The 26,003-nt window shown below is 35.2% G+C and overlaps 1 protein-coding gene and 1 pseudogene across 2 annotated transcripts in view; one reads left to right on the top strand and one right to left on the bottom strand.

The window, feature by feature from the left end:
* The window catches only part of LOC101648852, a 21,848-nt pseudogene extending 13,170 nt beyond the window's left edge, over window positions 1–8,678 (bottom strand).
* Window positions 8,679–10,935: 2,257 nt separating this feature from the next.
* Window positions 10,936–26,003, top strand: part of NCKAP1 (NCK associated protein 1) — an 83,259-nt gene continuing 68,191 nt past the window's right edge. For both annotated transcript variants that reach the window (XM_045294153.1, XM_004701473.3), the window contains exons 1-2: window positions 10,936–10,980; window positions 12,012–12,122. In XM_045294153.1, coding sequence (XP_045150088.1) covers window positions 10,951–10,980; window positions 12,012–12,122 — 141 coding nt within the window. In that variant the 5' untranslated portion in view covers window positions 10,936–10,950. The remainder of the gene's footprint in view (window positions 10,981–12,011; window positions 12,123–26,003) is intronic.

Here is a 26,003-nt window from a genome sequence, read left to right as displayed (position 1 = left end):
GGGGGAGGGGGCTCGGGAAACGTGGGCGTTCCCGGACGGAGGGTGCCGGGCAGGGCTCTGGCGGAGACGGTCGCCCCCAGCCGCCGAGTTGCGTGTGTGGGAATGCGGGGAGGGCACGGCCGACCGGCACGGAGCCTGCATCCCCCCACCCCCTCCCTCGGCCACTCCATCCCGTCCGGCTCGCTGGATCGAACCCAGCTGAGAGCGAGCCGGCTCCTGGGGAGTATTTGGTTTTCTGAAGGTGGAGGGGTGAAGGGAGGGGGGAGTGAGGGTGGAACCCGCTTGCTCCCGAAACCCTTCTGCTCCGTGAGTCACGGGAACAGGAATAACCACCTTCGCGCCGTGCCCTCGTCCCTCCTCCGCGTGTGAAGTTCTCCCAGCCCGCTCTGATAAGGGGAGAACACCGTGCCCTGAACTTGGGTGTCTGTCCGAAGTCAAGCTAAGGACGCTGTGAGGACTGCAGAGTCCCGCGACTTGGACATGCTAGCCAGTAGACCCGTTGAAAGTCTTCTCCGGTCTCCAGCTGATTTAAAGGAATTTCGGTGGCTGAGTCCTAGTTACAAAAAAAAAAAGGTCAACACGTAGTACATGCATTTATTTTAGGAGCAAGCGACAAAAATCCGTTAAAGAAAAGCGTGGTGAATTTTAACGAATGTCCTCGGGAAAATTAAAGAGAAATTTTGTGTGCACTCATCTTAATGATTCTTTTTGTCGGGTGTGTAATGTATCACGAATGTTTCCTTTTATTTGCTCGTAGGAATATGATTACTGTTTTGAGAATTAAGATTTAAAAATTAAAAATCAATACCATGGGGTTCAAGAGTAAACATTGACGCAGACACTATACCTGTACTTCTAAAAGGGAAGTGACTGCTATAATAATACATTTTGCATAAGGATAGTTCTATTCCAGTTGCTAGCATGGATGCGAGATTGATTGACTATCCAGTCTAATCTAAAGTGTAATTGCAACATACCTGCCGTGGGTTACATTTTACTTGCTAGGAGGTCAGTGTCATTAACAGAGAAGCCTTCTGCATATATTGTGATGTTTGGGTTATACATTTATGTAGGTTAGGACAAATTTAGTTTAGGTACTCTGATCCATCGTAGGTTGCATTGACCTGAATATTTTGTGAGAGTGTGCTCATGTCAATTGATTCCTACACCAAAGAACAGTTCAAACAATTGCTGAAAGTTACGAGGACCTGTGGTCTTGTGGTTGAAGGAAATGGGTTATGATGGGTTTCCAGAAGAGGAAGTGAAAGTAGCATCAAAAGTGATTTGGGTAAAACGCTTTTTTAAAACTTTCTACTTATGAATGCAAGTGAACTTCACCTCTTACCTTAGTCAGTTTGAAAATATTAAAGTTCTGGAACAGTTCATTGTATTTCCACAAAAATACTATATTTCTTACTTCCTGTTTTGAGAAACTTTAGGCTGTTGAACTAGCAGAATTTAAAGTAAATTGAATGTGATCGTGATTACATTTATGTGTCAGATATCTTGAGTATTTGAAGTGCTATGTTTCAGCACTTAACACTTTTTGATCTATCTTGTGCGACAGGAATTTAGGGCTTTACTTTGAAGGCAGTGGGTTTTGTTTTGTTTTCTAGAGCTTTAGTTGGTACATGAGGCCTTTTTTATGAATACAGCATATATATATAAACTGACCTCATTTTAATAATAATGCTTGGTTTGCTCTACATGTATAACTGTATAAGATGCATTAAATAGATTTTAGAGTTTTGTTGTCTGAAAGACTAGCCTGCCTTCCCAGCTGCCTAGGAATTGAAACATTTGTTCAAAAATCTTGCCCAAAACAGTAAGATCTGTTCACCATGTGTTTATAGGGTTCATGCTGTCTGCATTCTTATGACAGTATAAACCATATAATCTTTTAAACCTCAAGATTTATAGTTTCCAAAAGCTGCCACCTTATAATAGATGTCAGTCAGTCTATTATCATACTTTTATTAATGCATCTGTGCATTAGTTTATGTACCAGATTTGTATCTCGATTCCAATTTGAAGAGTACTTTGGAAATATCTTAGTGAGTGTAAACAGTGAAAATACTAACATCAGTGATGTCAGTGTACTAGCGTTTTCGTGATGTACTCTAAAAGTAAGGTGACCAGATGTTAACATTGGTAAAGCGGGACACCATTGATAAAACTCATATCCTGGCGAAATAGCCACATGGCAGCCGAAAACCGTATACCCTAGCGTGTCGTGCATTCTTTCCAAAAATCGGGACTTTTTTAAAACGCCGCGAGACACAGGAAACATTGTTAAAAATCGGGACTGTCCCGCCCAAAGTGGGACGTCTGGTCACCTTATAAATGCCAGTGTCAACCCTAGTGCTGTGGAGCTGATCAGACTCACAGCGACCCTAAGAGCAGGACAGAGTACAACCACCCCACAGAGGTTCCAGGACTTCTTTCAGAACTAGACTGCCGCATCTTTTCCCTTGGGTGACAGTGTCCGACCTTCCGGTTAGCAGCCCAATGCTTAACCACTTTATGTTTGTTAAGGGCATGTAACAAGGTTACTGGGAAAAACAGTGAGTGTCAGCAGTAAAAAAACAGTGAGATTTTTATGTACCTTAATTATGGGAACTTTAAGGAACTTGCCTAATAGGGGATGTAAGAAAAGACATAAGGGCGACAGGGAAAACATATGAAGGTGGGAAGTAAACTTTACATTTAAATTGATTTGTTCCTTAATTCCTTAAAATTCTTATTTATGCCTTGCCCTCCAAATTTAATAAAGTACTCAATTATGTGGTGATTTCCAGGTTTTATCAGACTGCTTTATATGTCACTTGCTGGCATAGCTGTCAGTGTCTTGGTAAAATGAAGAGCAGTGGGCCAGGAGTCAGGAGACCAGCGTTTCAAGCTGCATTCATTTTGTCCCTGAGATTTCACTGCGTAGAAGAGGATTTGAAGTCCCTGAAGTTCACTTTTCCTCATTTATAAAATGGAGGAAATTTTAAAAGGAACACCGAAGTCTGTTCTGGATCTGATTGTAATTTTTCAAGTTCATTGTGAAGTTGTGTAGAAATTATGACCTCTTTTGAAACAGTAATAGCGCAGTTAATTTTCTATAAAATGGGGTATTAATACCATATATACTCGAGTGTAAGCCGACCTGAATATCGGGCGAGGCACCTAATTTTACCACAAAAACTGCATCAATGTGCTGAAAAACTCAGCTTATACACGAGTATATGCGGTGCCAGTTCAGTGTACTTTGCAGAGTTGTTTGTGAAGTTTAAAGATGGTGGATAAAATAAACGAAGATAGTTTTAAAAACTCTCTTAATGAAAAGAAAAAAAGACTCTCTTAATGTATTATTGAGGAGTATAAGCAAATTTTAGGGAAGTTTGCCCAATCTCAAAACTTTATACAGAGTTAATTGACCTAGTTGTTGTTACCACTTACCCTTCCCTTGCTGTCTGCTGTGCCCTCACCAGCATTAGCTACGTAACTAGTAACAAGGATCTCAGTCAATACTGGCACCCTTTTTTCCTTTTGTTAAATTATTGCTTCAACTATAAATTTTATGATTTCAAGCGCTTCTCTTTAAAAAAAAAATAGCAGAATTTATTTCTTTTCTCTCCATAGTTCTTTCCCCTGATTTTGGATAAATTTATTTCTTGAGGGGAAAAAAATGAGCTCCACTAGCAGTGTAAAATGGACTATTTAGCTGGGTTTGTTCATTTGATGTGAGTGGCAGGGGCGTGGAGATTTTTGGGAAGGGGAGTAGTGCAGGGCAAAGGGAAGGGGGAACCAGCCTTACCTTTTAGTACTGTGTTTCCCTCCACGTAGGCCAGTGGTTGTATTTCAAAGTTAATCCAAAGTGGAAGTATATTCCAAAGATTGAATTGTGGCAAATTATATATTAATAGGTATTATGACTACAGTATTGGTTTTTCTTCAAGTGGGATTTCGGACCATAAGCCATTATATACTTTCATTTGTTTGTTTTCATTATGTACTTCTTAAATATGTTCAGAAGAAAGCATCCCTTGAAAAAGCTAAATTTAAATAACATGCATACTGTTTTAAAAAAACAAATTCTGTTATGTCGGTAGCTTTATTTTTCAAAGAAGCTGCTTTTAAAAATGAAAGCTTGATCATTTGTTTTATGCTGGCTGACAGGCTGAGGGGATAAAGCCACTGAAAAATCCTTAAGATAAAGGAATTATTTTTCAGGGGCAGTGATAATACATACATCTTACATTTTCTCTGAGAAATTGTTAGATAGCTTAAATAATAATGCTTTTCAGTGTTAACAAACGAAAGCCATATTTTTGTTAACAACACCAACATGACAGAAATGTACAACTTCAAAAGTGAAAATCCTCGGCCTGCCCGTCTCCCATGTTAATAAATAATCAGAAGCTGAAGACGCTTCTACCCTTTACCGTACAAATGCTTGCATGTGTGCTTGCACACTTTACTGTTGTATGATTACATCAGGTTCATTACAAAACAAAAATCTGAGAACCTCATGGTGCAGTACACATGTACGTGAAATTAGAATCTTTAATCTGTTGTGTACTTACATTTTAAAGAAATTAAAGGAGGATTTTATAGAAGAATTCTGAACAAAAGGGAGTAAAATATGTGAGAAGAAGTCAAATTCTCACTGAATCCAGACTTTTTTGAGTTACTGAGAGTGAATGACCCCTGGAAACTGCTGTCCCGAGGAAATCTTTCAGCCTTAAGCTGAAACTGTCCCCTGAATGAGCATTGTGTTCTTTTAAAGAATTATCTGTGAGTGATCAAATTGAAAACAGCAACATGAAAGGTTAGATGAAGAGCTCAAGAGAAAAAAAAAATAAAAGAAAAGCTCCAGAGACCATGCATTTGTATTGATGATGATGGAATAATTAGAAAAAGGATATTGAGAAGGCAAAAATTGAAGTGTCGTTGAATTATACTTGCAGAAATTATTGGATTGGTGTAAGTTATGTTGTATACATCTTTACCAAAAAATGAAAAAGCCCAATAAATTCAATATCTTACCAATAAGGAGACCTAGGTAAAGTTTTTCAGTGTCAAAAGTCTTTGCCCTTACTCATTTAGAATGATTAGAAATCAAATTAATATTCTTGCTGGATAATTTGCCAGCAAAGTTAGTCTTAAGTAAGACTCTTAACAGTAATTTTGAGCCAAGCTTCAGAGGAATGTGCATTTGATGTTACTAGAATTAACCTTTTAGACCAGTTAGCCAATAGTAATAATTGTACTAATAATAATTCATAATAGATTAATGTAACTGCCACTTATTGAGCATTGTACTTAGTGCTTTGTATCATTTTATTTGTCCTTCGAGCAATTCTGATATGTAAGCACCTGTTTCACAGATAAAAAGCTGGATTTTGGAGAGGCTTGATTTGTACAAGGGCACAGAAGATTGAAAACTTTGACATTTTTTCTTGACCCTTAAGTCTGCCAGTCTGCCTCTTAAGTATTTTTGCCTGTAGATATACTAGTTATTAGTGAACTTTTTTGGGAGAGGTTTCTCCTGAACCTTGCCTGTGGAAAAATATAATCCGATTTTTAATACATTATAACCCTATATAAATAGTTATATTTCAGAAATATTTCATTTGCATGAAATATGTATAGATTTGTAGGAAATGATCAGATGTTATTTGTGTACTGCAGTGGTTATTAATGGAGACTTTTATTTGACTTTGTACTGTAGTAAAATTGTAGTTTAAAATAGGAATTTCAAATTTTAATTTACTAGTCCTTAATGTTTTCTTGGAGAAATATATTTTATATTTATATTTCATGTTATATTTATATTTCATATTAAATTAGTTTTCCTTTTGTGATTATTTAGAAAATTTAGATTCTGATATGTTAAATGTTCAAAATAAAAGAATTCATTCTCTACAAGTAATGTAAAGGAAAGAAGAAAGAGACTTGGTTGAAGGAAATGATATATGAAGAGCATATAGAAGCAGAAAGGTTAATGGGCACTACAAGAAACATTGAAATAGCATTTATCTTACTTTTAAGGACACATGTATTCATACTCACTGAAAGATGTTTAATTTTGAAATCTCAAATACACTTTTCCATTTTTATTTTTACCCTAAAAGTAACATTTTTACTTGGAACATCCTTACCACCTACCTGCCCCCATTGAAAAATATAAGAAATGCAATTAAGAAAGCTTTTTTAAAAAAGCATGATCAATAAATATGTTTCTCTCTCTGTCCGAGATAGAAAAATTAGTAGTACTCTTTTTACACTCTACCCTCCGGTTTTCAAAAATCTACCATTTAAAAAATTGCATTTATTAGCAAATGTACAGTTAATTTAAATCCACTTCTCACTCATGCCTTTTTTTAAAAATCAGTTTATTGGGGCTCATACAATTCATCACAATACATAGATCAATTGTGTAGAGCACATCTATACTTTTGTTGCCCTCATTATTCCCAAAATTCACTTTCCTCTTGGGTTCCCGGAATCAGCTCATTTTCCTTTTTTCCCCTCCCCCTCCCTTCCTCCTCCCCTCCTCACTCTTGCTTTTTAAACTGTATTTAAAAATATTACTTTGTGAATCATGTGACATCCTTTAAGTTATTTCCAAATATATATATATATATTCCCAAATATATATATTTATTATATATATCCCAAATATATGTATATATATCAAATAAAAACTCATTAACTCATTGACTTTGAGTTAATCCCTGCTCGCATGACACTATAGGATAATAGCAGCACTGTCCCAAAGGGTTTTCAGGCTGTGTGAAACACTGACTGAATTTTGGATAGGAGCTGAGTGCTTCTTCTCCCTGTGCCACCTTTACTCCAGGCTCAGATACCTAGAAGATTTCTTTTCATTCATTCATTTACTCATCATTTATTGAATGTCTTCCCAGGCATTGGGGAACTGATAAATTAATAGACAGTTTCCATTACTAAGAAATCCATATCCTTGTGGAGTAGAGTGATGTGGATATAAGTGAGATTGTGGGAGACTTAAGAAGCAGCTTAAAGATTGTGATAGACATGGGAAGAGATAGGCACATTTGTGCATAAGTTTAATATAGGAATAGTTGCTTCAGCCAGGCAGTGAAAAACCAAACTCACTAGCATCGAGTGAATTTTTACTCATACCCTATCGGACAGGGTAAAGTACCTCTGAATTTCCAACTGTTTACGGGAGTAGAAAGCCCCATCTTTCTCCCTCAGATCAGCTGGTGGTTTCAAACTGCTGATTCTTTTTGATTGCAGCCCAACTCATAACTGTTATGGAGCCCTCAAGGAGCCATTTCAGATTCCAAAATTTTGGATCAGTAAAATAAATATACAAAGGAATGTATAAAGATATGCCTTAATAATACCCTTCTTGCTGGCAGACAGTCTATAAACTTTTCATATTTAAATATTTAAACCCATATCTATGGGTTGGGAAAGGTAGATTCTTAATAAAGCTCTGATGTTAATTTTTTACTTTGGACAAGTTATTTAACCTTTGGGGGCTGTCATGTATTCATTTGTAAGATGAGGTCAGTGGCTCTTATTTAGGGATATACCATGGAATCATCAAAAAAAGGTTTATAAAAAGGCTCTTCTGGAACCCAATCCAAATCTGCTGAATCAGGAAAAACTCCTAAAGTGGTTCTGGTGTTAAGGATCACTAAAATCAATAGTATTTAAGTTCTTGGTATCTTCCCCTGTTTCCCCCCATTGTTCACTGTAGTGATTAATTTTATTCCTTGTATTATAATGCAATTTCTGGAAGACTAGAGCCCTCTACTAACTCTTAGCTCCTGTTGTATTCCAAGTATATATTTTTTTTGTTTAATAAGCCATACTGATTGGTTTTACTGATTCTAATCCTTACAGTGATAAAGATTTCCCCATATTTATGAAGAACTTGTGCCTAAAGAATATACATAATTTGAGGGCAATGGTAGTTCAGTGGTAGAATGCTTGCCTCTCATTTAGCTTGTCCATTCACCGCAAACCCAGCCACTACTCATGTCAGTGGAGGATTAATTCCAGATTGATACAGAGTAAGAAGTAAGACCCACTGATCTACTTCTGAAAAACTCAGGCAGTGAAGACCCTATGGATTCCAAAGGCTTGATCCTGTTGTGCATGGGGTAGCCACCTTTGGGGGGCCAACTGCAGGGTAGTGAACAACAACATTAATAACATTGCCTCTAGGTGGTATAAGCAGTTGACATGCTCAGCTGATAACCTGAAAATTGGTCACTCAAGTCCACCCAGAGGTGCCTTGGAAGAAAGGCCTTTCTATACCCCACATGTCAGCCTTATTAAAAGCTCTTTGGAGCGCACTTCTATTTTGACACGCACGAGATTGCATGAGTCAGAATCGATTCCACAGCAGCTAAGCTGGTATTAACAAAATTATTTATTTAAAACATTTCCAAATCCAAGCTTCTTAATTAAAATGGTTAGCAATGGCTTTCTTCTTCTTTTTTTCTTTCACCTAACAAAACTCCAGGGAAAGCGCTAATTTATAAAGCCGATGGTCATGTTGCTAACGGCCATTGAGCTAGCTCCAGCTCATGGCAGCCTTACATTACTGAACGAAACCTTGCTCGGTCCTGCATCATCGCCACCATCTTCAGCATCTCACCTCCGCCATTATGACAGTTGTGCCAGTTCATTTCATCGCGGGCCTCTATTTTACCTCCCAGTGAAATGCCCCAAGTACACGAGTTGGACACTGTGCTGCTGTGGTTCTTAAGGTTTTCATGGCTGACTTTCAAGAGTATATCACAAATCCCTTTTCGAGTCTGGGGCTTGTTTTTGCTCTTGATAGATTTTTCAATATATATTGAAATTTGTCACACAGTATTAACCATTTTGTTTTTTGTAATTAGAAAGTAAAAGAACAGTAATTGCTTTTGCAGTTCATAATCTCAGGTGGTCACCCATCCTCTGAGGTTTTATTTTTTAGTTTGTTGAAGATTCAGGTGGAGATTGTTGGCCCTTTTTTGCATTGGGTTTGCAAAACTTTTTCTTGATTTTTTTTTTTTTGTTGAGTCACAGTTAAAGTGTTCTGTCAAAAACTGGCCACATTTTGTATTTTTCTCCTCTTTCCTAACATAACTCAGAGGGAACTAATTTATTCCCTGTACCTGTACGTAGCATTCTCATTTTGATCCTGAAAATCTTATTCATGCTTTGTTTTTCCAAATTAATTTATTGTATTTTAAAAAATCAAACTTTTACTTTAGTATTTTGGCAAATGATGAGCTTAAATAGGATATAAAAATAAAATCGACCAGATTTTTATACATTGATAGTAGATATTAATGAAGGTTTAGGAGCAACTGAGTCATTGAAAGAATGAAGCATGTTTTTATACATTGCTCTTTTTTTTTTTTTTAACATTGCTCTTTTTAGAAGTGTATATTTTTAGTTAGATCTTTTTAGTGCTTTGAAATCAAATAGGATTTTGTATTTGGGTCCTCCCAGTTAGTAAGTATAAAACTTAGAACAAGTCACCTAATCTCTGTATTTGATTTTTTTTTTTTTTAGCTTCATGGTAAGTATAAGAAATAAATATATATTTGCTTGCATATACCTTCCTGTGCACAGGTATACATCCATATCTACCTATGGAACCACACATATTTTTGGTTATTTTTACTGTTACAAAATTGTATATGCTATAGCACTTATCAAAATTGTTTTATATTATCAGGTACTTTTTAGTGTCTTTATTTACCTTAGTCAAGTTGTGCTGACTTTTATTTGGGATTAAGAGTAACAAGTGTCTACTCTCTAAAACATAATTCCCCCATCCTGCCCCAATTTCTGGTGACATCAAAGAACTTTTCATTTATCTTTGACTCTTTGTGACGTTCCAGTCCTGTTATTTTCAGTTAAAGAAGGAAGGGCAGCATATTTTTATGTGGTTCCATTCGTAACTTGATTGTTTACACAGTGATTTTTGTCATCTTGGGAAATGGATATGGTTGTCTCATTTTCATTATTTGATAGTTCCTTTTACATGGTTTGAATAGATAGCTGAATTTTTAAATAGCTAGCAATATCAAAGATAATATATTTTATTAAAAAACAAAACCTAGTTTGTAATTTAGGATTCTGCACCACCTCAGACATGTTTATGAAACTTAATATTCATTGTAACATTTATGTAAGGAAATGCTAATCTATAGCTATTTCTGTTTGGGAAAATTCTTAAGTGGTTTATACTTATTTTTATTTTATATAATACTTTTCTGGAGGGAGGTAGGCTGGGTATAGAATTTATTAGAATGGCATTTAAATGATAATCAACTCAGCAAAAGTCAGCTATATTTTGATATTTATGATAGTTTACAAATCTGGTGTTAACTTAAAGATTATGTTCTTAATTTCTTAACAAATTATCTTAATCATGCTTGATAAATGAGAGAATTCTTAATGAATTCCTGTTTCTATTCAGAAAATATAGAAATGTTTGCATTTACTTCTATACGTGGCTTTGGAAGGAAGTTAGGAGATATCTGAAAAATAGGCTCAATTTGAGCTCATGTATAAGTCACCCGATAACTCTATTTTTATTCTTGGCTACAGTATCTTTTTAAGGTATGTAAAATTTCAATGATGGTTTTGCTCCTGTTTTTATAGTTGCATGTAGTCTTTTTTTTTTTTCTGGCATTGTATAAGTTGGTTTAGAAAGAGCACCCAAGAAACTGACAAGGTTGTACACTTACACAGTAGTATTTAAAGATAAATGAATAGTGTAAATTCTATAGATCTATTGTGTACTAAAATTTGCTCTTTAGAATACCTTTAAAATTGTAGCACCATATAGTTCTAGTCTGTTTCGTTATTCATAGTCTGCAGTGCATAAGTTCTCTACTAAAACGCATGTCATAGTTTGACAATCATTGTTTACACGTAATTTTCTCTCTTTTTATTACAATGCTTCCCCAGCAAGGACAAGTTTGGAAGGTTTGCAAAGCTTTTCACCTTCCCTCTGCCCGCTTGCCCGCTTTCAGATCAGTTTCATGTTTCATGACTTCTTTCTCTGCAATCCACAACATAGCCACAAAGTGAAGAAAGAAACATTAAATTACAGTACTGTGTTTCCTCACATATGAAGACAGATAATAACTTTTCAAAGGACATGTCCTTTTTTAAATGGAGTCAAAATTAAATAGGAATGCTATAATTTTAGTAATTCCCCCCAAAATAATATCTCACAAGCAAGCAGTTAATTTTGAACAATATTTAAGATTGTATTTTGTATTACTAATAGTTCAGATTAAAAAAAACCTTTGTAATAATATACCTTACATTTGTGTAGTATTTTATAGTTTACTACAAAGAATGCTATACTGCTGATGTGGTCAAAATGTAAACATCTCCATTTGTTCGTGTGTATGAGATAAAAGAACAGATGTAGATTAATTGAAGTGTGATAGGTGTGAAGGAAGACAGTGTTGAACTTATGTTCAGAGGAATAGGCAATACACTAGCATTACATAGATGGTTTAAACAGCTTCTATTCTTTTGAGTTAGAGCTTTTGTATTAAAATGTTTAAAGTGAAGAAGGAAAACATTTTGGAGAAAAAACAGTTAAATATAAGTTTTTATTTTACAACACTTAGAAACATGTCCAGCACGCTTCTGAATATCTAATTTTGTAATACTTTATTAGCTTCAGATGAATACAGTCCTACCTCAAACCAAGACTTTTTTTTCTTTTCCTTTTTTTTTTTAGGTTTGAGCTTTTTCCCTCACTGCTGTTCTGCGCTAACTGCTTCGAAACTTTCCATGCATTTTTTTTTCAGTAGAAGAACATCTCTGTACTGTCTCCCATTGCATATTTCAGCTGTGACAATCCCTGCACTCTGCCTCTTCATTTTATCACCTGCTCACCAAAACCAATAAATATCTCTAATTTCTGGTTACAGATTTGCTACTATGATTTGGTTTTAGAAGAAGGGTTTATTTCACTTTTTTATTACTTTATTTTATAGGCATGTGGAGACCCCAAGGCAAAACCATCATATCTTATTGATAAAAACCTGGAATCTGCTGTGAAATTCATAGTCAGGAAATTCCCTGCTGTAGAAACCCGTAACAACAATGTAAGTAATCTAAATGAAATTTTTGTATTACTTGATTTTACCCATCCATAGGGAAAAAATTGTTGCTATAAAATTTATAGTAGTTCTGATTTATCTACTTCTTTATATTTTGTCATACAATTTAAATACATGGATTTATAGCTTTTAGAGGCAAAATTCTTATTTCTGTTACTGGAGAAAATGACTCTTAACTATATTGCCATTTTATTATGGAAAACAGAAGCTGATAATTTCTTTTTTTTTAAGCATGAGGATTTTACTATAGAACTACAATATATAAATAATCAGATGGATACACTATAATTCCTCCAGTGCATCCTCTGTGCCCATGGTCCAGGGAAATGAATAGCAGTACTATCAGACAAGGAATATTGTGAAGATAATTTCTTATACTACACTATTATCTTCCAAGTTACAACAGAGAGTAAGGACAAGCATAGAGTATATAGAGAGGTATAGGATACACACACACATACACACACACAATGAGAGAGGTTAAGTATATAGAGAAGTGTGTACTAGTGTATTTTATGTTTATGTTTCATTTATTTTTACAGTCAAACTTTAAAGATATATAAATGTCTTCATGGTTCTTTTACTGTTTTTAGTAACTAGCATTGTTGGTCTTAACATTTGTTTCTTTGTATTTTAGTAGAAAAAGTTTCCATAAATTAGTGAAACAAAGGATATTGTTAAGATATTTATTATCCCCATATTGCTTTCTCGTGGGATATTTTTGATTATTATATTGAAGTACAGTTATTTCAAGAATCTTGTTTTATATATGTATATGCTGTGGTAGTCCGTATAATAAGTAAGTAACTAATTTGAGAAGATGAAGAGTTAGTTTTCATTTACTAAAGCATTTTTATATAAATCTTATTGACTTGGAATCTTTCTGCGTATCTCTTATTTTTACTTTGACTTACCTCTTTTCTTGTTTGATATAACCATATCACAATCCTTGCTGTTTCTTTTGCTTTATTTACAATGTTAGTCTTAAGAATAAGGATCTGAGCTGAGCCTTCTCATATCTGATTTCCCTGTTTTCAAGAAGCTTCTTTTAAAAAATAGATTGTTACCTTTTCATTTCTACAAATCACGTGTGTTTACTAATGGTTTGTGTTTTAGCCATCAATACCACTTTTACGTAAAAACATTTTAGTGCAGGGAGAAAATACCAGTTAGAGTTAATGAGAAATAAGTTTAGTGAAGAAATTTTTTAGAGTCTATGGATTAGCAAGGGTCTTTGTTTCATAGAAGATTGTGTCCCTATTCTTGGTTATAGATGTGAGATTCAAAAGCTCACACTGAGGAACAGTACGATTTGTGTGGAGAACGCGTGCATTTTTTAAGTTATTGACATTTATTAATTCAGTCATATCTAGATTGCACTCTAAATGAGAGGGATTTTTAAAATAAAAGTGTCTTATTTAATTTCATGTACACTTCTCTTAAAGCTCATAACATCTCTATGATAAGAGTTCTTTACAGAATCCTTTTCGTTGGCTTGTGTGTGTGTGTGTGTGTGTGTGTGTGTGTGTGACATTTACATGTGAAAACCATCATAATCAGAGTATCTTTTCTTTTGAGAAAATTAGCAAGAACTGGTTAGCTAATAGAAAGTATGCTGTTATCTCTTTAAAGTGTTACTTCCTGATAAGTAAATCTATAGTGAGGGGATTGGGGTTAATGGTTTTCTTGGGGGTATGGCAGGGAAGATTTGGGGGAAGTGGGGAGCTATTAACAGTGAGTGCAAAAAATAAGCAAATGTTCTAAAATTGATTGTACTGATGATTGTACAACTCTTGATAAAATCGAACTGTTGAATTGTATGATATATATATATCATGTGCCAATAAACCTTTTTAAATAAAATGCATCAAGGCATTTTTAAAAAGTTACTCCCCTTTTCCATTTTTAACAGCTCAAAAATGACTTTAAAATAGCAGCTTTATTGAATTTATTGAGATATAATTCATATGCCATATAATTCTCTCATTTAAAGAATAAAGTATTTTTTGTACAGTCACTGTTTTACAACCAGTAGATAATAAACTTCAGAATATTTTTTGTTCCCACATAAAGAAACCCAAATCCATTAGCAGTCACTCCTCTTTTTCTCCCAAACCAGACCTAGGTAACACTAGTCTGTCTCCATAGTTTTGCTGACTGGAGATGTCATATAAATGTGACCATGTATATGGGGTTTTGCAGTTGACATCTTTCACTTAGTATTAATGTTTTTAAGCTTCATTCAAGTTGTATCACTACTTCATTTCTTTTTATTGCCAAAAGATATCCTATTAGGGATATACTTGAAGTTCCTGGGTGGCAGAAAAAGACTTGGCTACCAATCAAAAGCTTGGTGGTCTGAATTCGTCCGAGGTGCCACTACAGAAAGGTTTGGTGATCTGTTTCTGAAAGATCACAGCCATTGAAAACCCGGCGAGCACAGTTATACTCTGAATTACATCAAGTTGCTATGAGTTGGAAACACTTGATAACAACTGGATTAGTGATTTTTTTTTCTTTTCTTTCTGGCTATTGAGTCAGTTCTCATAGGATACAGTAGAACTGCCCCTGTGGGTTTCTGAATGGATTTGAAATGGTGACCTTCCATTTAAAAGCTGAACATGTAGGCCACTGTGCCACCATGGCTACTTTTATGGATTTATATTATATTTTATTTATCCATTCATCTCTTGATGGGTTTGAATAAAGCTGCTATTAACATATGTGCTATTAACTGTTGAGTGGATATAGTTCAAATTTCTCATGCCTATATCCCTAGCAGTAGAATTGCTAGGGTAATATGGTAATTCTATGTTATAAAATTTATACTGTTATACAGTAGTTTGATGACAGATTATTTCTAAAAGCTCAATTTTATTATATTCGTGTGCCCTTTACAACTATTCTTTGTAATGTTATTCTCTCTCTTTTTTTGCCAAAGTGCTTTGAACTGGTTGTTTTTGAAATATTAATTTTGATTTGGGCTTGCTGAAACCTTGGTGAAAGGAAATGAGAAGGTTGTGTGTCTTAATAATGATCATCTTAACTCCATAGAAGTACAAATGGCAATGGCATCTAGTCTTTGGTACAGCATGTGCTTACTGTATGTGAAGGAGAATTACTGATTAGAACTGATTTCCATTTTAATTCATGTCTTGAAAGGACAATTTTTCCTCCTACTTAAAAAGAGCACTGATACTAGGAATAGATATTGTTTCTGGTGAAAAGTCAACAAAACATTTTTTTAAAGAGTCTAAAATAGATCTTTGTAAAATGGCTAATCTTATTTTTCAATAAAGAAGCCTCTTTTCAAAAAATCTGAATAAAACAAAACTAAGTAAACAGATTCTTGATTGTTTCTTTAGTAACTGCCTTCAGCCCCTTCCTGCTTAATCCCATTGGAGGTCTTGAGCACATGGAGACTCACAAAGGAGGGCTGACAGTGGCATGTGGGGGTGACAGTCATAATGCTGGACGCGACGAAGCAGCTGTACTGTTTTCCACAGGCCCCTTTGTGACCAACTATATACTTTTGTACCCTAAATCTAGAGGTACGGAAAGTCGGGGGCCTATGAATGCTTTTTTTGCTTTTGTTTTTGTTCTAGGCCATGATGTTGAACTAAATGCCTGATATGTTTCAAAGCAAGCTGATTAGATAAAATTCAAAATTAATATAAAATCATACCAATTTTGTAATTATAGTGACCACACATTGAGTGTCCAATATGTACTGTGCTGTGTATTTTAATAGATTTTCTCATTTAATTTCAGGTTAAGTAAAACCTTTTTGAGCTGAGAGATTGTCTAATATATATAAAATAATACTGTCCATCAGTCTGACAACGTGATATTCTTACATGGATGTATAACTTGCTTCTCATAAGTGTGGTTAGAGCACCTAAAGGGAAATCTGTTTCTTTCCTTAAGAAGACATGATTAGAGATGACATTCTTATTTTACTAACAGGGAACAATTATTCTGTCCAGAAAATTCTAAGGGGTATTTTAAGCAAAGTCTGATAAGATCCTATGCTCTAAAATGATCAGGTGTGTGTATAAAACCTCTTTCTGATTATTTTTCTTACTTAAAAATTTTAAAATTTTTTTCCAAATTTTTAAATGGAATATTTCCTTTCTAAATTAATGGAAAAATAATACCCATTCTCATTTTACATGTGATGAATTAGTTCTTAAATTCTCTAAGAATAAAGAAATTAATAGTGACTAGATTGCCACAAAAATGATTTACGGGTTATGGACCAGCCTTGAGATCATTAACAAAATAATTTATTTTAAAACAAATGTATGGGAAGTGTTGATATTACCTACACTGTTTATATTAGAGATATTATTTATTTCCTCATCCTTTGGAAACTATGGAGCACAGTTTTAAAATTATATTTAGACTTTGAATTATATGCTGACTAAAAATTAAAAATGGGTTAAAGATCAGAGTGGGAAGTGTACATAACTTTATTCCATGGGACAGTGTATAGTGTTAAAGTCACACTGTGGACTTTAAGTCACACTGTGGACTTTGGCATGAAAATGAAATGAGATATTTTTTTCTCAAAAACTATCAATTGGTTAAGATTAAGTCAGTTTAATTTGTTTCATAGCTGTGCCATGACTTTCAGTTAAGTGCCTTTACAGTAAAATTTATCCAGGAATTTGTGAACAGAGTATGAATGTATTTTTCATTGTGTTACATTCGCAAGGGGATTTCTAATCCCAAACATATCTGTCCTAAAACATTTTTTTTCTAAACTATGTTATTGTCTGTGCTTTCAAAAACATTTTGTGAATTTTTGCACTGTGCTATTCTAGTCATACTGAAATACAGTCATGACATCTTTTGCTTGAGGATGCTTTCTGCTTTCCTGGAAATGAGACTACCTGTGAGCATTGTTCTGAGATTTCATGGCACAGCCCCTAACGAATACCAGGCATCTACAATTCATTTTCCAATTTTCTACAAGGTTCTTGCGTTATTTCTTGCTTTTAGGCAAGTTTTTTTTAACTGTCTTTCAGTTGTCAGGCATCCGACATTACCAATACCCAATTACCTGCTGGCCTTTAACTTTGGTTTCCTTAGCTATTTCTTTGAAGGTTCCGTTATCTACTTTTAACATGTACTTTTAGAGTACCTTTAACATTATTTCTTAACAGTAGACTGATGACTACTTTTTGTCAGATCATACGTTTCACCAAGTTTAAGAATAAAAGACAGTAAAAAAAAAGCACAATAGAATAAACAAGAGATGTTGCAAAATCAGTATCTTTTGTTTTTCTTCCTAGTTCTTGTCTTGGTTAGAAATGTTTTAAATATGATACAGTAACATTTGGTGAAAGGGCATACAGGATTGTGTGCTCTGCTACTTACTGGCTAGTGTAGCATAGCAGTGAAAGAATGATAAGAATACATCTATTTATTTTATGGTGTGTGTGTGTGTGTGTGTGTGTGTGGTGGGAGGGTGTGTACACATTCAAGGCATGAATAGACATGCTTCTTTTTGCTTCTGGGTCTTTGTTTATATTGTTTTTACTGTCTGGAACAATCTCTCCTTCCCAAACTATTTCACTTATCTAACTTCTTATTTTAGGTCTACACTTAGATAAAAATCAGAGTAGCTTTCCCTAACCCTTTAAAATTAAGTACTCTATGTATTTACTATATAGAGTGCTTATCATTATCATTCATTAATTTAATGTATTTATTTAGCGGCTTTTTGCACCAATTCCTATTCTGGATTTGAGAGAGAAGCCAAAACAGCTTTAAACATAAACTTTATCCCTTTTTACAAGCTTGCCAGTTGAAGAATTTAACATAAACCACCCCTTTTGTCAGTGTATATTTACGTGCTAAAGATAGTTTCTGGGTACCCCTCTTAGCTTATTTAACTTCTCCCAATTTTTCTCACTATGGCCTCCACTGTTAGAAGCCCTGATTTTATTATTGTGGCCTTTATTACGTTACTATATGTTCCATAGAACCCTAATCACATTCATGTGATTACCAGTTGGTGAGAGGGCCTTAATCTTAAAGGGAATGTGAGAATTAATCGTTGCTTGTTTCATCATCTTTGAGCCTTGTGCCAAGAAGTTAGTTGAAGTTTTTAAAACTCAACTTTTTTTTTCTAAAAAAGTAGCAGTTTCCTGTGTATCTATATACATATCCCCTTTTAGTCTGTCAGTTCATTTAGGGCAGGGTCATTGTTTTATTCATATTTTTATTCACAGGTTTTCCTACAGTGTCTGACAACACAATAGGTTGGGGTATTTGTTGACAATGAATAATAATAAAATGTTAACTGTAGTCACTCACATATCTAAAGTTCACTTTTTATAGAACTTACTTTTCAGAATCACATATGAGAACTAGAAAGGAAGCATTCCCACAGATAGTTTTTGAGACAGAAAACAAATCAGTAATTATCTAGGGCTAGAAGTGAGCCGCCTCAAAAAAACCCCAACTCACTGCCATCGAGTCATTGCTGACTCATAGTGACTATAGAGGACAAGAAGTACCACTGCTGCTGTGGGTTTCCGAGACGGTAACTCTTTCTGGGAGCAGAAAGCCCCTTCCTCCCTAGGAGTATCTGTTCTGGTGGCTTCAAACGCTGACCTTGGCATGATGCAAATATTCTGAAACTGTATTGTTTGTACAACAATTATTCATTTGCTAACAATGGATGAGTTTTTGTGTTATGTAGATTATACCTCAGAAAAAAACTATAGAGAACAAATGATTCTGAGCAATTAGAAATGGTATTATAAAAGAAAGTATTCAGAGAAATTCCTTTCGGTTCTCATTATGACCGAACTTGTTGAGCTACTCAGGTAAATTGTCATAAGTATTTTCTAGCGCACAGCATATTTAAAAGTATGCTCTCATCAGAATATGCTTTGAGAGGAGCTAATACCGAGAGTTCAAGTAGAAAGAATGTTTTTGAAATAATGATGGCAACATGTGTACAAATATGCTTGATACAATTGATGTATGGATTGTTGTAAGACTTGTAAGAGCCCCCAATAAAATGATTTATTAAATTTTTTTTAATTTAAATCATTTTAATGGGGGCGCTTGCAATGCTTATCACAATCCATACATACATCCAGTGTGTCAAGCACATTTGTTGCCATCATCATTCTCAATAAAATTTTTTAAAAGGAAAAAAAATAAAGCTTTAATGTAAAAAAATTACACTCCAGAAAAAATAAAAAATGGGTATTTATGTAATAATAAAGAGTATGCTTTCATTAGAACCTCTCATCAGAAACAAATGACAACTTACAGTGAGGCAAACATAAAAACTTTAAAAGGCGTAACATGTAGCAGGCATATGTAAGGTGCAAATACTAGCCTCTCCTTATATGGAACAAAAAACAGTGAAGAAATGAAAGACTCAAGGAAACATACAGTCAAAGGACAAATAAACATGTGAACCATAGCCTTCAGTATCCTGAAGCTGTCACTACTGACTTCTCTGATCAGGATCACATTAGAAGGTTCTGGTACAGAGAAGGAGAAAAAAGTATAGAACAAAACTCAAATTTATTTAAAAAGGAAAACAAGCTTACTTGTTTGGTAGAAATTGGTGGCCCTTAGATAAACCTGGAACTGAGCCTACCCGTGTGAGTCAACTTTCAGCCAAACAGCAAACAGGCCAATAAAGTGAGTAATAATATATAATACCAGAAAGGCATGTTCCTCAGTACAATCAAAGTTCAGAGGGCAGGAAGGAAGGACGAATCGGGAAGCCAGCAAGGAAATGAGAAGAGTGCTGTTAATTTGATTGGGAGAGCAACCATGCATGAAACAAAATGTGTATATATTGCTGAATGGAAATCTAATTGGCTCTGTTAAAAAAAAATTATTGCAGTCAGGGTAAGGATTGTTTACTATTCACAGATCTTTCTATGACTAACTCTAGTATAATTATTAATTCTGTTGATGGCATATAGTCAATAAGAAAAGCCTAGTTATGCTTATTGTACTCAGTTTATGATATGATAATCACACTTTAGAGAGATATTTTAAAAGACATTGAAATTTAATGTAAAGGAAGTAAATTCATTTATAGTTCCATAAACAAGAAATGATAACATTAAGTGGGATATATTGTCATTAATACAGCTTGATCTATTTTATACAAACCTGCTACATCTGAACAACTCACTATTAATAGGGCACTCCTTGTAACTAGAAATCTTAAATTTCCAAAGTTTTTAGCCGTGACAAATTAATATGCTCAGATGGTAAAATAAAGATGATTTTAATTTATATTACTGAGGTTTGTATTAATTTTTATTTCAGTTATTCATTATATATAAGCAGTCACCATAAACTTTACTGTCTTAAAAAAAACAACAATTTGTTTTTATGATTCTGTGGCAATTAATATGCTGGTCAAACCTGGACACTACATCACAGCTACACTCACCCTGGTAGGTTGGCTGAAAGATGGGCCCCTTCTCCAGGACAACAGGAATTCTGAGCCTCTCTCTCCACATGGTATATCAAGCTTCACAGCAAGGTATTCTTAGAATATTGTTTCAAGAGGGCAAACGCAGAAGCTACAAGGACTCTCGAATTAACCCAAGCCTTAAAAGTGACACCATGTCATTGCTGCTGCATTCTGTTGCTCAGAGCGAGCCACAAGACCAGCCTTGATTCTAAGACTCCAGTGTGTTTGCTCAGAGTGGCAGTTAAGTGTTATTAAAAGGAAGCATGTGAATAGCCTTTAAATTATTAGTTTGTTTTACCTTCATATTTTAAAAATAGGAAATTTCTCTGCTTTTCAGAATTAATATAAACTGATAATAATATAACTCGAAAAATACTTGGATTCCCCGGAGGCTTACTTAATCTAAGTATGTGGACCCTGAAAATGGATGTTGGGCTTCCACTGTCATCCATTGCCACAAACCAGGTGTTCAAAATTTAAGCTCAAATACCATTTCCTCCAGATCTGGACTTTAAAATTTACAGTCATTGGATCACACAGGCTGGTGTGCTTCTTCCCTGTCGACTTAGTTGATGCCTCAGAAAAATACTTCTTGATATTTAAAATGAAGGGGTTGAGTTAGAGCAGTGATTCTCAACCTTCCTAATGTCTCGACCCATTAATACAGTTCCTCATATTGTGTTGACCCCCCCAACCATAAAATTTTGTTGCTAGTTCATAACTGTAATTTCGCTACTGTTATGAATCGGGCGACCCCGGTGAAAGGGTCATTCCACCCCCAAAGGTCGTGACCCACAGGTTGAGAACCGCTGAGTTAGAGGAAGCCAAAGTCTGAAACTAAAGAGCCTGCAATTAAATACAAGTCACTTATGAAAAGAAGCCAGAGGTTTAGCCCGATCTGTGCTGTTCTGTGCTATTGTAAGCAACTGGAATACCCAAATGTATTGAAGAGGTATTTTGACTTGGCATTCTGATAGACCTGACTTGATATCTGACGTATTCTGTTTTCATATCTCAAAACAGATTAAATTTAGTAATATATCTTAAAAACCAAGGAACACTCACTAGGTTATTGTTAAGATAAAACTTTCCGTAAAACATATTTACTACTCTGCTCAGAAAAGTACATCTTTAAAATATTGATTGCTAACAGAATAATTAATTGTGCATGTGCAAAAATAGAAATTTTACAAGGGAATTTAGGTCATAATTCTATGATCTCTTTAAAAGTGGTTTATCTCTATGTCAATTTGGATTTTGATATAATCTTTGGAGATTTTCTTATGTTGTACATGTATCTGTCATTCTTTTTAGTTTCTCATTTCCCTCTTTTATGCTTTTGGAAATATTTTGCCCAACTCTGAGTTTTTGTCCAAGGGGGTTAAATTATTTGCTTTATGTATTAAGATAAATTAATTAATTTGAGACCTGAATTGCCCCCTGGTACTGCATTCACTCAAAATCATAATAATTAAAATAGCAATTTTAAATTGAGGGCCCCCTTCAAAAATTGGGGTCTTTTAAGATTTCTATGTTGATAAACTTGATGATAATTTATTGATTATTATGCCCCTACTGTATACCAATAATCTTATTATTGGAGGAGATACAACAAAAAATAAGACGTATGCTTTACCCTCATAGAATTTAATTTCAAGTTAGAACATTAAGCAACAACTAAAATGAATACATATCATTTGGAGAAATTGATCAGAAGAAATAGAATGCAGGATAATGGATTAGAGAGTAATGAGAATGAGGAGATCATTTTAGATAAGGGTGATCATTCATGGCCTCTTTAAAGAGAATTGAAGCGAGAGGGTGAGCTATGCAAAGAAGTGACAGAAGAGCACCCCAGGCCTTTGCAAGGTGGCAGTAGGCATGGTGAGTTTGAAGAACACCGCTGGAAAGAGCAATGTGGCAAGTACCAAGTGAGATAGGAGACGCGCATGAAGGAGGTGAGGTCTGAGATGTAGAGGGGTTTCATTTAGTTTTTATTTTGAGTCACTGACAGGAACATTATATTTCTCTCTGTGATGAGAAACCACAGGAGTTTCATTTAACTTAGTTCAAAATGATAATTACTTAAAAAGTAGTACAGAGATTTTCCATATATTCTTTCTCTGGTGTTAACCTCTTATATGTATCATCGGAATAATTTTTGCAGAGTATTGTAATATCTTAAAATACCCACTTTTGTCCTGATGATATTGTCAGGTAAACGTGGACCTGCTAACCACAGGTTGGTGGTTCAATACCCAACAGCTGCACTGGGGGAGAAAGTTAAGGCCATCTGATTCTGTAAATATGTACAGCCTCAGAAACCTTATGTAGGGTGGCTATTGATGGCAGTAAGTAGTTGCCATTGAGTTGATTCTAATGACTCCCATGTGTTAGGTAGTAGAACTGCTCCATAGGGTTTTCTTGTCAGTAATCTAAAGGGGAACAGATCGCTAGACCTTTTCTACCAACCACTGTCTGAGTTTGTACAGCTAACAAGCAAACCATAGGTTAGAGGTAGAATGCAAACATTTTGCAACACCTGTTAAGTGCTGTCAAGTCATTTCTGACTTAAAACAGTCCTATGTACAAAACAAAATGCTGGCTGCCCCTGTTCTCCCTTTGTCATTCCTGTGTTTCAAACCATTGTTGCAGTCACTCTTGTCAGCCCATCTCATTAAGGGTCTTCCTCTTTCTCTTACCTTCTACTTTACAAAGCATGATTTCTTTCTCTGGGGATTGGTCCCTTTGATGATTTCCAAAATAATTATGACAAATTCACCATCTCTGCTTCTAAGGAACATTATGTCTATACTTCTAGCAGGACAGATTTGTATATTCTTTGTGTACACCATAATCCAAAGGCATCAATCCTTGGATCTTCCTTACTTCAGTTTTAGCATGCATGTGTTTTGTTCTGTTGTACATAGGGTTGTTTTAGGTTTTAACCAACTTGAGAGTACCTACCAACAGCAGCAGCAGCATGATTGTAAATACCATGACTTGGGGTAGGCACATTTTATTATTCCAAATGACATCTTTGCTTTTTTACCACTATTGAAGAGGGCTTTTGCAGCAGATTTTCCCAGGGAAAATCATTGTTTAATTTCCTGAGTATTGCTTTGATAGGCATTTATCGTGGATCCAAGTAAGGTAGAACCTTGACATTCTCCATCTTTTCTCTTTATCTTGGTGACGTTTATTAGACAGTTGTAAGGATTATTGTTTTCTTTATGTTGAGGTGTAATTCATACTTTGATATATAGTCTTTGATCTTCATCAGCAAGTGCTTCAAGTTCTCATTTTCAGCGGGTGTTATGTGCATATGTCTCAGATTGTTAATGAGTCTTTTACCAATCTTGATGCTGTGTGCTTTTTCATCTAGTCCTGCATTCCAGGTTATTTGATAAGTGTACAGATTGAGTAAGTATAATAAAAGAATATAATCCTGACTCACACTTTTTCTGATTTTAAAACATGCAGTTCTGTTGCAGATGTTGCCTCTTGGTCTATGCATAGATTGCATGAGCAGAGTTAAATATTCTAGAATGCCCATTCTATACAATGTCCATAATTTGTTATGATCCACACAATTGAATGTTTTTACTCAATTAAACACAGACAACCATCTTTTTGGTATTTTCTACTTTTAGCCAAGATCCTATCTATCAGAATGATCACCCTTCTTCCATATTCTCTTCTGAATCAAGCTTGAATTTCTAGCAGTTTCCTGCTGATCTATTATTGCAGCATCTCTTTAACTTAGTTGAACCAGACTTTTATATACATGTGTTTGATAATTTCCACACTTTAAAAAATAATTTTCACGTTATTGGACCACTTTTCACCAATAATCCCCGGGATCTCTTCTGGTCAGATGGCCCATCTCTGATTTTTTGCCAAAGGCAAGTGAGTTTCTTTTTATTTTTTTATTTTTTTTCTTCTTTAGGCAAGTGAGTTTCTTCCGTGCTATATTAGTTTATTGAAACATCTCTTGGTGTTCTATCAATTCTTCTATCAAGACCGTAAGTTCTTGGTCATATGCTATCTCCTGAAGTGGTTGAACATCGACCCATTCTTTGTAGGGCAGTGACTAGATGTTACATTCCTTTTCTCTTGTGCTGTCATTGGACCCCTGGTGGCATATAGTGAGTTGTGTGTTGGTTTGCTAACCACAGGGTCTAACCTGCCAGCCGCAAATGGGTCAAACCTTACCAACTTCTCTGTGGGAGAAAGATGAGGCTGTCTATTTCTTTTACACTCTTGGATGCCTTAAGGAGTCCTGTGTCCTGCAGGGTCGCTTTGAGTCAGAATCTACCTGATGACAGCGGGTGTAGTTCAGTATTTTGTCCATAGAAACCGTCAGGATTGCAACTGAAGGCATGATTTCATTTCCTCTTTTTTTTAAGCTTGAGAAATAACCAAATGTGTTATATCCTTTGATTTTCTAACTCCAAGGCTTTTCACGTATCGTTATTAATATTTTTCTTTGTTTTCACTAGCTTTGAAATGACTGCATAGCCCTCATCTCACTCACTGCCACTGAGTCGATTGTGACTCCTACTGACCCTACAGGACAAGGTTGATGTGCCCCCGTGGGTTTCCAAGTTGTTCAATCTTTATGGGAACAGAAAAAAAAAGCAGCTGATGTAATGCATTTGAATCACCAACCATGCAGTTAGCAGCCCAATGCATAACCCTACCACCTGGGAACCTTTAATCCAAAACTAGACCCACAGTCATTGAATTGATTCCGACTCATAGCAACCTAAGGTTTGTGAGGCTATACATTTTTTGTGTGTGTGTGAGTCAGTGAGTGAAAGTGAGACAGTGAGCGACAGAGTGAGACAGTGAGTGAGTGTGAGAGTGAAGCAGTGAGTGAGTGAGGCAGTGAGAGAGTGAGTGAGTGAGTGAGTGAGTGAGTGAGAAAGTGAGGCAGTGAGTGAGTGAGGCAGTCAGTCTAGGCTGTACATTTTTACAGAAGCAAAAGCCCTCACCTTTCTTCAACAGCATGGCTGGTTGATGAGAACTGTGGGCGTTGAGGCTAGCAGTCCAATACTTACCTGACAGTACCACCAGCACTCAGTTTCTTCAGGGATATATGGATATATAAATAAAGTTTGTTTCTTTTTTTTTAAGTCATTTTATTGAGGGCTCATACAACTGATCACAATCCATACATACATCAATTGTATAAAGCACATTTGTACATTTGTTGCCCTCATTATTATTATTTTAAAAATTATTTTATTGAGGGCTCATACAATTCTTATTATAGTCCATACATACATCCATTGAGTCAAGCACAAATGTACACCTGTTGCCCTCTTCAATCTCAAAACATTTGCCCTCTACTTTAGCCCTCGATATCATTTGCTCATTTTCCCCCTCCCTCCCCT

This window comes from Echinops telfairi, unplaced genomic scaffold (genome assembly GCF_000313985.2).
Source record: "Echinops telfairi isolate 266 unplaced genomic scaffold, ASM31398v2 ScPeMD7_3;HRSCAF=10, whole genome shotgun sequence".
Lineage (NCBI taxonomy): Eukaryota > Metazoa > Chordata > Mammalia > Afrosoricida > Tenrecidae > Echinops > Echinops telfairi.
Note: the sequence above shows the minus strand (reverse complement) of the source record. Positions and strands in the feature narration are given on the sequence as shown.